The sequence below is a fragment of the Anolis carolinensis genome, chromosome 4 (genome assembly GCF_035594765.1).
Source record: "Anolis carolinensis isolate JA03-04 chromosome 4, rAnoCar3.1.pri, whole genome shotgun sequence".
In the NCBI taxonomy this organism is placed as follows: Eukaryota; Metazoa; Chordata; class Lepidosauria; order Squamata; family Dactyloidae; genus Anolis; species Anolis carolinensis.
The window spans coordinates 170,002,461-170,018,323 of record NC_085844.1 but is presented as its reverse complement, the minus strand read 5'-3'; the positions used below and the strand labels follow the sequence as shown (position 1 = coordinate 170,018,323).

At 47.8% G+C, this 15,863-nt stretch overlaps 1 protein-coding gene across 1 annotated transcript; it reads left to right on the top strand.

Annotated features, from left to right (window-relative positions):
• Positions 1 to 10,151: 10,151 nt before the first annotated feature.
• Positions 10,152 to 15,466, top strand: foxd3 (forkhead box D3). The gene has a single exon (XM_062978243.1). It carries the CDS (start codon positions 10,891 to 10,893, stop codon positions 12,130 to 12,132), a length of 1,242 nt encoding a protein of 413 aa, XP_062834313.1. The 5' UTR covers positions 10,152 to 10,890; the 3' UTR covers positions 12,133 to 15,466.
• Positions 15,467 to 15,863: the final 397 nt, after the last annotated feature.

The window sequence follows — 15,863 nt, the reverse complement described above, 5'->3', positions numbered from 1 at the left end:
TCTCCCTCCAACTGCTCTCTTTTTTTTCCCTCACAACGAAGGAAAAGATCCCTTTTGGAGAGAAAGCCCGCTTTTGATGAAACCTGACATGCCGCTGATAACTCCATGCTAATGCGGAATAATTAACATAATAGCCATAATTAAAAGCAGCGCTAACAACGCCGTGGATTTATCACCCCGTTTTACTGGCTTGCTGCCCCTAACTGCTCTCTCCTCGTGAATTAAAGGGGTTGCCTTTTTATTTTCCTTCAGAAGGGATGTTTGTACATTCCCAGGACAAATCAGGACCCGGTTTGGTAACACAAGGAAGGCGATTTGGGGTTTGTTTGTCCAAAGCACCCTCCTCTGCTTGTGTGGGTCTTTCAGGTTCGGGCTGTAGCACCCTGGTCCTTTTAGCGCAATTGAGGGAGGACTCCGTTGTGTTGTCCAAGGCTTTCATGGCCGGAATCACTGGGGGCCCTCCCACACAGCCCTATATTCCAGAATATCAAGGCATAAAATCCCACAATATCTGCTTTGAACTGGGTTATCTGAGTCTACACTGACGTTTCTACCATAGCAGAGCCCTTGATGAACCAACCTGGACACAGCATATTATTTGAGAACACAGAAATGCTGGACCACTCTCACAACCACCATGTCAGACTACACAGGGAAGCCACTGAAATCCACAAGCATGTGGACAATTTCAACAGAAAGGAAGAAACCATGAACATGAACAAAATCTGGCTACCAGTATTAAAAAGTGTTGTTCTTGATGGTCTTGATTTTAGAGGGTTTTTTAAAATACTGGTAGCCAGATTTTGTTCATTTTCATGGTTTCCACCTTTCCGTTGAAATTGTAAATAAAGAACAATACTCTGAAAACGGGGGAATTCAAGACATGAAACAATCAGGGCCAGCTACCACATCCCAACAAAGGATTCCCCCAAGCAGGAATCAGCCAGGATTTGAAGCTGCAGGGCTTTTCAATGCTAATCAAGGGGATCGATTGCAACATTCACTCTTGCTTCCAACAGACAAGAGTTCTTTCTCCCACCCTGAAACTTCCGCAGATATATAAACCTCATTTGCTTAGTTTCCAACAAACCTCACAACCTCTGAGGATGCCTGTCATAGATGTGGGTGAAACGTCAGGAGAGAATGCTTCTGGAACATGGCCGATACGGCCCTGAAAACTCACAGCAATCCAGTGATTCCGGCCACGAAAGCCTTCGACAACACTCTCATTATTATTAGTATTAGTATTATCGTTATTACAATCATGATTATCATTATTATCATTATTATTGTTGTTATTATTATCATAATCATTATTATTAACCTTATTGTTATTATTATCGTTATTATCATTATCATTACGGTAGTATCATTATTATTATCATTATCATTATTATCATTACGGTATTATCATTATTATCCTTATTACTGTTATCCTTATTATTATTATTATTATCCTTATTACTATTATCATAATCATTATTATTATTATTATTGTTATTATCCTTCATATCATCATCATCATCACGAAAACAAAGTCACCATAGCTACCTAATGCTTCAAGTCAAGCCTTGGATTTAGATCCCCAATTAGGGAAAGTGAAGGCGAGGGGAGAGGACCCCTCACATGCCTCCCTTCCTCTTAAAACGATTACAGAGTGAAGACTCTTCGCCCAGGCTGGCCATTTCCTTCCTCCTCCTCCTCCCCTTTCCTTCCTCCGGCCACCTCCAATCCCACCTAGTCTCCGGATTCATTTTTCCCGGCCCCGACGCTCGCTCGGACACATTAGGACCAAAGTGAGCTGTAATTAATTTCCTCTCTCTCTTCCATCATAAGTTGTTCCCTCTTCCTTCTCTCTCTCTCGCCCTCCTTCCGCCACCTCTTTGGGGCGAGTTATGTCTCTATCTGGCTCCATATCGATCTGGACGCTTCAGTTTTCCCTGTCGCCGGGCAGTGTGCGTGTGTATGTGTGTGTTTGTGTGCTATAGACGCACACACTCAACCTCGTCCCTCCCTCACTTTGGCCTCCCCGAAAGTGAGCCCCAAGATCAACCACCGCAAAAGCCTCCGTCAGGGCTTCTGTTTTCCAGTTTGCTGATTATTATAAAAGGGTTTCTCCTCTCCCCTCCCTCCCTCCCCACGACACCCTGGCTGAGCTTAGCGCTGATGATTGAAGACTTGTGGGTTTTAAGAGCAAACTTCAATTAGGCTTAAAACAGGATTTACTTAACGCTCACACACTGGCAGAGAGACTGGGCCTGAGCCGAGCTCCATCCTTGGAGGATGTTGCTTTCCTGTTCCTCTCCTCCTTTCCCATCCACCAACTCCCCGCATTTCAAATAAGCCATTCCTTGCCCATGATTTGGGGTAGGGAAACATTTTGCCCCCGTGTTGCTGTTATTTTAAAATGAAAGTTGTCAATTTCTCTCTCAAAATCCTAGACTATGATGAAAAAGGTTAGGAGTTCTGGGTTTGGATGGAGAAGAAGGGGGCGGATCCCTGGATGAGGTCTACTAAACCCTATAATTGAATACTTGTATTGTCGAAGGCTTCCATGACCAGAATTACTGGTTTGCTGTGAGTTTTCCGGGCTGTATGGCCATGTTCCAGAAGCATTCTCCCCTAACATTTCTCCCGCATCTATGGCAGGCATCCTCAGGGGTTGTAAAGTCTTTTGGAAACTAGACAAATGGAATGTATATTTGTGGAAGGTCCAGGGTGTGAAAAAGTTTGAATGTTGCAGTTGGGTCACCTTGATTAGCATTGAATAGCCTGGCAGTGTCAAAGCCTGGCTGCTTCCTGCCTGGGGGAATCCTTTCTTGGAAGGTGTTTATTGGCCCTGATTGATTCATGTCTGGAACTCCTTGTCTTCTGAATGTTGTTCTTTATTTACTGTCCTAATATTAGAGGGTTTTTTTAATACTGGTAGCCAGATTTTGTTCATTTCCATGGTTTCCACCTTTCTGTTGGAATTGTCCACATGCTTGTGGATTTCAATGCCTTCTCTGTGTAGTCTGACATGATGGTTGCCAGATTGGTCTGGCATTTCTGTGTTCTTAAACAATATGCTGTGTCCAGGTGGGTTCATCAAGTGCTCTGCTATGGCAGACTTCTCTAGTTGGATTAGTCTGCAGTGCCTTTAAGCTCCTTCATTCACCCAGGCAGTAAGCAGCCAGACCTTGAAGCTGAAAGGCTATTCAATGCAAATCAAGGTGGCCAATTGTAACATTCACACCTGCCTCAAGCAGACAAGAGTTCTTTCTCGCATCCTCGACATTCCACAGATATGTAAACCCCACTTGATTAGTTTCCAACAGACCTCTCAACCTATGCCTGCCATAGATGTGGGTGAAACGTCAGAAAAGAATGCTTCTGGAACATGGCCGCACAGCTCGGAAAACTCACAGCAACCCTATGATGAAAACGTTTGGGAGCTCTAGATTTGGCTGGTGGAGAAGGGGTCAGATCCCATGATCAGGACTACTAAACCTCCCCTTTTAATTGAGAAATTGTTAATTCGAAATTGTCCCCCATCCTTTGCATTCTCTGTTAGGATCTCCTTTACTTTCTCGGCTATGTTTACTTTACGCTTTAACCCATCTGATCACATTTTGTTGTTTCCACGGGTAGTTCCCTTCACTGCTTACGTTGGTGGTGGAAATATTAGTGTTTAGTGTGCTGCTTTGTAAAAAGAAAGAAAGAAAGAAAGAAAGAAAGAAAGAAAGAAAGAAAGAAAGAAAGAAAGAAAGAAAGAAAGAAAGAAAGAAAGAAAGAAAGAAAAAGCATGTAAACAAAGAGGCAAAATTCGTAATTGAAGAACTGGTGCGTTGCGGTGTGGGGGGCACCCCACTGTAAAAAAAAGTTTTGGGATCCCTGATCCAGGGGGCTGCATTCTAGCCTGTGTGGACAATGTGTGCATCTAGATCAGACATGGGCAAACTTTGGCTCTCCAGATGCTTTGGACTCCAACTCCCACAATTCCTAACAGCCTACCGGCTCCTAGGAATTGTGGGAGACACCTGGAGGGCCAAAGTTTGCTCATGCCTGATCTAGATTGTATCATTGTTGCAGTTTGACACCACTTTAGCTCCATTGACTCAGTGCTATGGAATCCTGGGAGTTGCAATTTCACGTCTTTAACCTTCCCTGTTAAGTGATTCTGTTGCCTCACCCATCTATAAATCCTAGGCTTTCATTGCACAGAGCCATGGCAGCCTAAGGTGTGCCAAACTGCATACATTTTGCAGTGTAGATGGACTCAAAGCGAGCTGAAATAGAGACCTGTCACACACACATACCCCAATTCTGTGATCTGGAAGAGCCTCCCTTCCCCCTCCCTGTCTCAGATGGCAACCCCGACCGAACAAGAGGTTCCCACAATAGAGCCCTAATCGAGGGGAAACGTTTCTTTTCACGCTAAGCGCCCTAATTAATAGTATGAATCAATTAATTTGACTTTTATTGTGTCGAAAGAGGGGGAGAAGGGAGGGAGGGAGGGAGATATGGGGAAGCGCCACGGAAGAAAGGGAGGATTTCCCTCTCCCCGCCTCCACCCCCGCGTTACATTTCCCCCTGAGATTTTATGGAAACCTAGAAAACTCAAGGCCCCACGCGCAAAGATACCAACTTTTGCCAGCTCTTGCAAGGCTTAGCTTCGGAGAAAAAACATGCATAACAAGAATATCCAGTTGACAGTGGGGGATTTTTGTAGGAGAGATTGAATGATCTAAAATACACTGCCTTGTGGGTCGCGCGTGGACGTGTGCCCACTCCTTCCTTTACACGCGTGTAAAGAAGTATCTACGATCCCGTCTGGAAGGTATCTTAGGCCCCTTCCACACAGCTGAATAAAATCCCACATTATCTGCTTTGAAGTGGAATATATGGCAGTGGGAACTCAGATATTCCAGTTCAGAGCAGATCTTGTGGGATTTTCTGCCTTGATATTCTGGGTTACATGGCTGTGTGGAAGGGCCCTGAGGAAGGTGGAAAGAAAAAGCCTCAAGGAGCCCAAAATCATCAAAATGGGAAGGAAAGGGTCCAGAAAACAAATCAAAACAAAACAAGGCCGTTACCTCCAGGAGTTTGGGACAAAAGCAATGTTTATGAAGGCCGTGTAGTGGGGAAATCTTTTCTCCCAGCCCGGCCCTGCTCCGTGGATTTTTCCCAAAGCAGTCCCTCGTAACATCCCTAGCTCTCAAGGTCTTTCCCAGTCTTGAAAAGTGGGAATTCCTCCACTCTCGGGATCGATATTTAAGGATAATCGCCTGCCCTTTCTGCTTCGCCGACTATTAGGGGAAAAAAGGAGGGGGGTCATTTTTAACCAAGGAAAAGGGGGCGAATTCACAGGCAAAAATAGGCAAAAATAAAACTCAGACAAAACAAAAGAGAGAGCAAGTAAACAGGAAGAAAGAAGATGGAAAATAAGAAGGAAGGCAAACAGTGGAAGAAAGGAAGGGGAAATAGGAATTGAGGGGAGGACAGAAATAGGAAGGAAGGAAGAAATGAAGAAAAGAAGGCAGGATGGGGAAATAGGAAGGGAAGGAAAAGGTAATAGGGAGGTGGGGGAAGGAAGGAAAACAAAAAAATACTGGATAGCTGTGTGTTATCCGGACTGTATGGCCATGTTCCAGCAGCACTCTCTCCTGACGCTTCACCCACATCTATGGCAGGCATCCTCAGATGTTTGTGAGGTCCGTTGGAAACTAAGCAAGGGAGGTTTATATATCTGTGGAAGGTCCAGAGTGGGAGAAAGATCTATTGTCTGTTGAGGGCAGGTGTGAATGTTGGAATTAATCCTTGATTAGCATTGAAAAGCCTTTCAGCTTCAAGGCTTGGCTGATTCCTGCCTGGAGGTATCCTTTGTTGGGAGGTATTAGCTGGCCCTGATAGTTTCATGTCTGGAATTCCTTTGTTCTCTATTTACTGTCGTGATATTAGAGTTTTTTAAATATTGGTAGCCAAATTTTGTCCATTTTCATGGTTTCTTCCTTTCTGTTAAAATCGTCCACATGCTTGTGGATTTTAGTGGCTTCCCTGTGTAGTCTGACATGGTGGTTCTTAGGGTGGTCCAGCATTTCTGTGCTCTCAAATAATATGCTGTGTCAAGGTTGGTTCATCAGGTGCTCTGCTATGACTGATTTCTCTGACTGAATTAGTCTGTAGTGCATTTCATGTTCCTTGATTCTCCGAGGCAGTAAGCAGCAAAACTTTGAAGCTGAAACTATTCAATGCTAATCAAGGTGGCCAACTGCAACATTCACACCTGCCTCCAATAGACAAAAGTTCTTTCTCCCACCCTGAACATTAATCCACAGATAAATAAACCCCACTTGACTAGACTCCAACAACCTCACAATCTCTGAGGATGCCTACCATAGATATGGGCAAAACTTTAGGAGAGAATGCTTCTGGAACATAGCCATACAGCCCGGAAAACTCACAGCAACCCAGTGATTTCGGCCATGAAAGCTTTTGACAACACATTGACAAAACTATTATTTTTCTGAGGATCTGTTTCTGCTTGTTCCTGACATTCCTGTTCCCAGTCTGGTTACAAGTTGAGATGGCTGAAGATTTTACATGGACTAAACACCTTCAGAATTCACCAGGGAGGGAGGGAGAAAGAAAGGCAGGAAGGCAGATTCTCTCAGGAGAAATAACTGGAACAACCAAACCAAACGGAGTCTCTCTTCCTTCCTTGCTTGCTTCTTCTCCTCCCCTTTAGGCAGAAAATAAATCATCCTCCTCTATTCTTCACTCACGGTATACTCTTCCCTCAATTTCTTCATTTCGTTTGCATCCAACTCGATTGTAACAGGGCCCTTCTCTCTTTACCTATTGCATCCCCGACATCCTTTAAATAAAAACTAAAAACCTGCATTAAAAAGTAATATGTACATTTCTGTACATTTCTGTCTTGTATTGGGTGGGGATGACATACAATGGGAGAAAACAGAAAGCTCGGAGCAAGCTTTATTTGAGGCGAGGGAAAATTGGTTGTTGAGGATGCCTGCCATATAGATGTGGGAGAAACGTCAGGAGAGAATGCTTCTGGAACATGGCCACACAGCCCGGAAAACTCACAGCAACCTAAAAATTGGTTGTTGGTTTGTTTGTTTTTTTCCAGGCGTGATTCAGATGCCACGGGTCTGGCGAGATTCGTGTGGCCAAGGACTTCATCCCTTCGAAACCACGGACGATCATGACAACAACAACAACAATCCCCAGGATGAAGGAGGAGAGAAACTAAAGCCACCCACCGAGCAAAGCTCTCGTTCCCTTCCTAAGCCCCAAAGTGATGGTTCTCCGCGGAAATCGATATCCTTGACAATACAAGGGGAAATCGAAATTCGCCCCCAACTTTTGACAACTCTCTTTCCTTTAGGGTGCAGGGACTGTTTCCTCGGGACGCCCACCTTCGCCCTCCTTCCCGCTCAGCCCCCTCCTCATTTCCTCTATTTTAATATGCAAATGAGCTATTGTGACGTCCTCAACACCCGCCACGAAGCCCTGCTAATCATAACAAAGCTTTCTTCCCGGACCCCCTTCTCTTTTCTTCCTCCCCGATTTTCCCCCTCTCTCCCTTTGTTGTTTTTACGCCTTTTTGTTTTATTCCTCTTTGCAACAAAGCTAATAGATAAATCGATAGCCATTTTTCTGATCTCCGCTTCCCAGCTGATGCTGTCGTTTGGGGACGTTTGGGACAGGAAGAGCGAGGCAGAGAATGGGAAACAATAGAAAAGTGCTTCTCTCCATCCTAATTTTCTCTGGGATGGGATGTGAACCCAACTGGAAAGCGGCAGGCTCAGAATGACTCTGGACTCCAAGCGATGGTCCAAATAACTGTATTCGCAGAGAAACTCCCAACTTAATGTCGTCCTTTGACCCGTTTGAGGCAGCTGATGACTTACTCTGAGATCAATGCACACAAAACACACGCAGAGCCCGAAAGGAGCTTTCCAAAGAGGGGACAGGCTTTATTCCTATACACCTCCCAAGAATGCTCATTGAATTCATTTTGTTCCTCCCTTGCAAAGCCGTTGGCAACTAAAATAAATTGGTTGTTGTTGAAGGCTTTCCTGGCCAGGATCACTGGGTTGCTGTGAGTTTTCCATGTTTCAGAAGCATTATCGCCTGACGTTTCGCCCACATCTATGGCAGGCATCCTCAGCGGTTGTGAGGTGTGTTGGAAACTAGGCAATTGGTGTTTATATATCTGTGGAAGGTCCAGGGTGGGAGAAAGAACTCTTGTCTGTTGAAGGCAAGTGTGAATGTTGCAATTAATCACCTTGATTAGCATCGAAAAGCTTTGCAGCTTCATAGCCTGGCTGCTTCCCACCTAGGTGAATCCTTTGTTGGGATGTGTTAGCTGGCCCTAATTGTTTCCTGTCTGGAATTCTGAGTGTTGTTCTTTTCATGGTTTCCTCCTTCCTGTCGAAGTCAGCCATAGCAGAGCACTTCATGAACCAACCTGGACACAGCATATTATTTGAGAAATGCTGGACCACTCTTACAACCACCATATCAGACTATACAAAGAAGCCATTGAAATCCACAAGCATGTGGACAATTTCAACAGAAAGAGGGAAACCATGAAAATGAACAAAATCTGACCACCAGTATTTCAAAAAATCTAAAATCTTGTGTATTTCAATGGCTTCTATGTGTAGCCTGACATGGTGGTTGTTAGAGTGGGTCCAGCATTTCTGTGTTCTCAAACAATATGCAGTGTATGTCCAGATTGGTTCATCAAGTGCTCTGCTCTGGCTGACTTCAACAGAAAGGAGGAAACCATGAAAATGAACAAAGTCTGGCTACCAGTATTAAAAAGTACTCTAAAATCAGGACAGCAAATAAAGAACAACACTCTGAAAATAGGGGAATTCCAGACATGAAACAATCAGGGCCAGATAACCCCTCAAAAGAAAAGATTCCCCCAGGCAGGAAGCAGCCAGGCTTTGAAGCTACAAGTCTTTTCAATGCTAGTCAAGGTGATTAATTGCAACATTCACACTTGCCTCAAGCAAACAAGAGTCCTTTCTCCCACCCTGGACCTCCCATGGACATATAAACCTCACTTGCTTAGTTTCCAACAGACCTTACAACCTCAGAGGAGGTTGCAGGCAAAACGTTAGGTGGCCATACAGCCCGGAAAACTCACAGCAACCCAGTGATTCCAGCCCTGAAAGCCGTCGACAACAAATTGGTTGTTGTTTTTTCCAAAGCGAACTACAACAAAGTGTGGTGGGATTGCAATAGGATCTGGGTGTAAAGAGAAAGAGAAAGTGCCTCGAGGTTGTCAGGGGAGGGGAGGAAAGCCGCGCCGGCCTCTCTCTCCCAATCTCTCTCTCTCTCTCTCTCTCTCTCTTTGTTGACAATCCCCTGAAACAACTTGAGTTTGGCCCGGCTCGGCGGTGGGGCGCTGACGTCACGGCGTCACGTGGCCCCGCCTCCTCGGAGTATATCTGGAACGGGAAAGTAATCTATCAGGCAGCCTTTTTAAAAAGGGGGACTTTCGAAGGTCCTGGTAACGCCGCTGGTTTGAATTTTCACGGCCCCCCTCCCCAACTTCCCGCTGTTTCCTGCAAGGAGGAATCTCTCTTCTCTGACACACGGACTGGGGAAAGGGGGTGTCGGCGTTTCGGGGCCTAAAAAAAGGAGAGTGAGAGGAAAGCAAGGAAAGAGTGGAGATGACAGAGATCTAACCTGCGGCGAGGAGAAGGGCTCGGGTCTGATCGCAGGTCCGGAGGCGCTTCTTTGAGGAGATCTCTCCGCCTCTTCCTCCTCGTCTTCCTCCTTTCCCCCGAGATCCTGGGGCCGAGAAAGAGCTGGGAAAGGAGCTCCGCTGGGACCAGAGGGCGCAGACCCGTCTCCGCAGCCTCCCAGGGCACCACCACCACAAACACCACCAGCAGCAGCAAAAGCCTCGACGACGCCCCTGTTTGCCTCCCCTCCCTCCCCTCGAGGTGAGCAGATCGGGAGAGGAAAGAGAGAGGGGGAGGAGGAGGAAAGAGGGAGGGAGGGAGGGGAGACCCCCACCCACAGGACCCCTCCCCTCCCCCTCCCTCTGCCAAAAGGAGAGACCTTGCTCCGACGGCCGGACGCCGCAGCCCAGCCCCAGATGACTCCGCCGCCGAGGGGAGAAGAGGCCGCCCGGGCAGGACGCTAGAGCAGGAAGAGAGGGAAAGGAAGAGAGAGATCGAGGAAGGAAGGAAGGGATAGATAGAGGAAGGGAAGAAGGAATAAAGGCAGGAAGGAAGGAATAGGTAGAGGAAGAAAGGAAGAAATAGAGGAAGGAATAGATAGAAGAAAGAAGGAAAGAAGGAAGGAATAGAGAGAGGAAGAAAGGAGGAAATAGAGGAAATAATAGATAGAGGAAGAAAGGAATAAATAGAGGAAGGAATAGACAGAGGAAGGAAAGAAGGAAAGGAAGGAATAGAGGGAGGGAGAAAGGAGGAGGGAGAAAGGAGAGGAAAGAAGGAAGGGGGGAAAGGAAGGAAGGACTAGAGGAAGGAAGGAAAGAAGAAAGGAAAGAAAGGGGGAGGGAGGAAAAGAAAAGACAGCCTCCCCTTTTTGGGGGGGAGGTCTAGCTTTGCTTGGTCTCAACACACCTCTTCCTATAAGAAGTTGAGATGGCCGGAGAAGATCTTGAGAGAGGATAACTGCCTTCCGACCTCGCCAGGACAGTAGGAAGGAGCGAAAGGAGGGAGACAGGAAGGGCCAGGAAGGCAGCGGGAGCCCTTCTTGCCCCTCCAGCTACCTGTTGTCGAGGCGCCTGGGGAGGCGGTGGGCTGCTTTTCCCGTAGACCCTCCTCCCCGCCCCCTCCTCCTCCTCCTCCTCCGGAGAAGTCTTCTTCCTCCCCCTTCCTGCTCCTCTCCGGCGCTGGGATGACCCTGTCCGGCAGCCTGAGCGCCAGCGACATGTCCGGCCAGACGGTGCTGACGGCGGAGGATGTGGACATCGACGTGGTGGGCGACGAGGGCGACGAGGCGGGTACAGAGGAGGAGGCCCGGGACGGGGCGGGCGGCCTCCTGGAAGGGCCCCTGCCCATGCCCCTGCCCTCGCAGCCGCCCTGCCTGGAGGAGGAGGCGCCCGAGGCGAAGCAGCCCGCGGGTGAGGAGGGAGAGAAGGGCGCCGCCGGAGAGGATGGGGCCGGCTCGGCTTCCTCCTCGTCCTCCTCCTCCTCCTCTTCGTCCTCGTCCTCGGCGGCGTCGAAGCCCAAGAGCAGCCTGGTGAAGCCGCCGTACTCCTACATCGCGCTGATCACCATGGCCATCCTGCAGAGCCCGCAGAAGAAGCTGACGCTGAGCGGGATCTGCGAGTTCATCAGCGGGCGCTTCCCTTACTACCGGGAGAAGTTCCCGGCCTGGCAGAACTCCATCCGGCACAACCTCTCGCTCAACGACTGCTTCGTGAAGATCCCGCGCGAGCCGGGCAACCCGGGCAAGGGCAACTACTGGACCCTGGACCCGCAGTCCGAGGACATGTTCGACAACGGCTCCTTCCTCCGCCGGAGGAAGCGCTTCAAGCGGCACCAGCAGGAGCAGCTTCGCGAGCAGACGGCGCTCATGATGCACAGCTTCGGCGCCTACAGCCTGGCCGCCGCCGCCGCCGCCGTGGCCGGAGGAGGCGGCTCCCCTTACGGGCGGGCCTACGGCGCCTACGCGCACCCGGCCGCCGTGCCTTACCCGTACATCCCGCCCGTGGGGCCCATGCTGCCACCCGCCGTGCCCCTCCTGCCCGCCTCCGGCGCCGAGCTCAGCCGCAAGGCCTTCAACGCCCAGCTCGGCCTCCAGCTCAGCGGCCTCGGATCGGGGCCCATCAAGGCCGAGCCCTCCGCCTCCAGCCGGCCCTCCTTCAGCATCGAGAACATCATCGGGGGCGTCGGCGCCGCCGCAGCCGCCGCCGCAGCCGCCGCCAGCTCTTCCTCCACGCCCGCTTCCTCCTCCTCCTCCATCAGCCAGACTTTCCTGCGGCCGCCGGTGAGCGTCCAGTCCAGCTTGCTCGCCCACCAGCCGCTCTCGCTGTCCCGCAGCACGGCGGCGATCGGGCCCCTGCTCTCCGTGCCCACGAACCTGCTCTCGGGACAGTTCCTGCCGCCCTCCGCCGCCAAGTGGCCCGCCCAGTAGGCCCAGTGAGACTTCTCCCTGCCTCCCTCCCTCCTTCCTTCCCCGTTGACTCTTTGCCTGAAAGACCTTCTCCTCCACGAGAGGGGCGCCTTTGTTCTTTTCTGGGACTCCAAACAATGTTGAGGGCTTTCAAAGGGTTGCTGCGAGTTTTCCGGCCTGCATGGCCATGTCCCAGAAGCATTCTCGCCTGACGTTTCGCCTGCATCTGTGGCAGGCATCCTCGGAGGTTGTGAGGTGTTGGAATGCCTCATCACACTTGAGCATGAATCCACTTTAAATCCAGTTTCTGCCTCCTGTAGTTTGGTGAGGCCCAAGACCTGTCTGGCTGACCTGTGTAAAGCCCCCTCTCTCAATTGGATTTAAAGTGGATTTAAAGTGAATCCAAGCAGGGCCATAGTCAGAAAAATTTTTCGGGGGGGACACTTTTTTTTTAGCGAATCATGAAGAGTAGTTCCTTAAGTCAAAATAATTTAGAAATCAGGCTCCATCGATAAACTTCAAGACAGATAAACTTCAGTGGAAACTCATGGGGATTTGGTTAATCAGTTTTAATCAATGAGTAAACCAGTTAAAAAAACCTGATAATTTTCGAGGGGGGGGGGAGAGAACCCCTACCCCTCTTGGCTACAGCCCTGAATTCAAGCTCTAGTGTGATGAGGTCCTAAGCAAGTTTTCTTTGTGTCAGGAGATGACAGAGGGGAGCTCATCCCGCTCCTTGGATTCGAACCGCCAACCTTTTGGTCAACAGTCCTGCCGGCACAAGGGTTGGACCCATTGAGCCACCGGGGCTTCTCCTAAACAAGTGAGGTTTATATATCTATGGAATGTTCAAGGGGGAGGGAGAAAAACTCTTGTCTGTTGGAGGCAAGTGTGAATGTTTCACCACAAACATCAGAAGAGCTGCAAGGCCAAGAACCAGCCACGAGAATAAAGACAAAGATCCACCCAGAGGAAAAATGTTCAAGGGAACCACTGACCACATAGGGAAGCGGATGAAGTAACACAACCTACAAACTATCTGCAGACCCACTTAGACAACCCAACAAATGCTACCTTCAGCAAAGGGATCCTTTCACCTCTGCAGGAATCTACTTTATCCTATGCAGCTGTGGACAAGCCTACATAGTGACCACCAAATGCAGCGCCCAAACACCAATCCGGGAACATGGAAGACACTGCAGACTATCTCAGCCAGAGAAGTCAGCCATAATAGAGCACTTGATGAAGCAACCTGGACACAGCATGTTATTTGAGAACACAGAAATGTTGGACCACTCTAACAACCACCCTGTCAGACTACACAGAGAGGCCACTGAAATCCACAAGCATGTGGACAATTTCAATAGAAAGGAGGAAACCATGAAAACGAACAAAATCTGGCCACCAGTATCAAAAACTCTAAAATCAGGACAGTAAATAAAGAACAACATTCTGAAAACGGTTATTCCAGACGTGAAGCAATCAGGGCCAGCTAACACCTCCCAACAAAGGATTCCCCCAGACAGGAATCAGCCAGGTTTTGAAACTACACGTCTATTCAAGCTGGCCAATTGCAACATTCACACTTGCCTCCAACAGACAAGAGTTATTTCTCCCACCCTGGACCTTTCACAGATATATAAACATCCTTTGCTTAGTTTCCAACAGACCTCACAACCTCTGAGGATGCCTGCCATAGATGTGGGCGAAACGTCAAGAGAGAGTGTTTCTGGAACATGACCACATAGCCCGGAAAACTCACAGCAACCCAAATAAATATCCATCAACGAACAACAGCCTCACTTTGGGACTTCAAAGAACTTCTCAGGCCCTGACCCCAGCTCTGCTGGTAGTTCCATAAAGGACCCGGATGCTTCGAGGCCCGGATGGTGAGGACAACAAACCACAGGGAAATACTCTCAACGCTGGACATGTAATGCAGCTTCAAACTGCTGTTGAAGAAAGTGTTTTCCGCTCTGCAGATGGTCCGTAGGTTGGACAACAAACCACAGAGCATTCAGTGAAGTGGGAGGCTGGATGTACACTGCCATATAATCCAGATTATCAAAGCAGATAATCCACATTTATCTGCTTCGAACTGAATTATATATGTGAGGATGGCCCTCGTGATCAGCGCCATGTAGGATTTTATATGGCAGTGTAGATCCAGCGGGAGTTTTGTTGTCCGGCCGCCGGCGGTTTGGAGCTGGTTTGAAACTGCTTTAAATGATCAACGTAGACGACATTTATTCTCACAGACACACACAGAATGTGTTTTCTCTCTATGTGTGTCTCTGTTCAGGTCAAGCTAACAACAGAAATATACCCATTTGGATAAGGAAGGGGAAACGCTGGTTTTATTTTGTAAAGACATGTGGAGTAAAATAAGGAAGGTCAAGAAAAGGAGGGGAAGTCCGCCTTTTACTGACCATTTAATGCAGTTTCAAGAAAGTGGTATTTTTGCTGCGCAGATATTTTTCCGTGTCAGGGGCGACTTGAGAAAATGCAAGTGGCTTGTGGTGTGAGAGAATTGGCCGTCTGCAAGGACGTTGCCCAGGGAACGCCCGGGTGTTGGTGTTTTCCCATCCTTGTGGGAGGCTTTTCTCCTGTCCCTGCTGTGCAGATGATTCCATGGAAATCCAGGTCTGAGATTTGGATGGCGACTGCAGGGCACTAACGCACGTTCAGTAAGGGCTGTCTTTCTTTCGCACGCCTCTTGAAGGAGTTGGTTGTCTGGCTGCCACAGTTTTAAGCTAGCCTCAAACCGCATTAAATAGTCAGTGCAAATGGGGACGAGGGTCCCTGGTTGACTCTCACTGCAAAACAAACGCCAGAACTGCTCTCTGTACCTCCTAATGCCGGCGACATAAAGGTACCTATTTGGAAGGGAAGAGAGGGAAAAGACGAACTTTCCTTTCTACGTTTTATTTTTTTAAGGCATTCGGAGAATTCAAACAAAAAAGGAAGCAACAGAAAAGGGGGAAAATAAAGCTCCAGGTTATAGGGTTATGGACCCAGGACTAAATGGGGGGAAACATACTCAAAGCCCTAGAATGTACTATGGTCAAGGTTTAGGACCACCGAGCCTTCACTTTTGTTGAAGGCTCTTAATTTCCTCGGTAGTTTTGGTCCTGCTTCATGTTTTTATAAAAAATAAACCAAACCAACCACAACTGAAAGGCTTACGATATGGGGCAATTGGGGTTTTTTTATTATTAAAGAAATGGGGAGAAGGGAGGAAAGATCCCTGTGGTTCTATTGCAGAAGTCTGTTTATATATGAATGACTTATATGTGTTCTCAATGTTATTCCTCCGTATTGTACACAGCTTTGTAAATAAATTTTTAAAATGGTGCTTTATGGGTTGTCGACTGGCTAATTATGGGACTCCCGGAGAAATGACAAAAGGCAGGGAAGAAAAAGGGGCGAGATTGATCGGGTTGAATAGTATGTCGGGAATATATATATATATATATATATATATATATATATATATATATATATATATATATAAAATTATTAAATAGGTTAATATATATATATATGTGTGTGTGTTATTATTATATATATATTCTATTTGAAAACTGGTTTGCCGCAAAAATCTGGATTTCAATGCCAAGCAAGAAGTAAATTGGATACAACATTCCGATGACTAGACTACTAACCTTAAGTGGAAGTAGATACCGAGGAAATCAATGGGAAAGATCGCCCTGCCTCCATATTTTCCCTTCTTTGCCGGTAAAGTATCCCAT

Bases quoted from the DNA above. Each gene is read 5' to 3' on its own strand.
- foxd3 (XM_062978243.1), top strand. From the start codon at position 10,891: ATGACCCTGTCCGGCAGCCTGAGCGCCAGCGACATGTCCGGCCAGACG.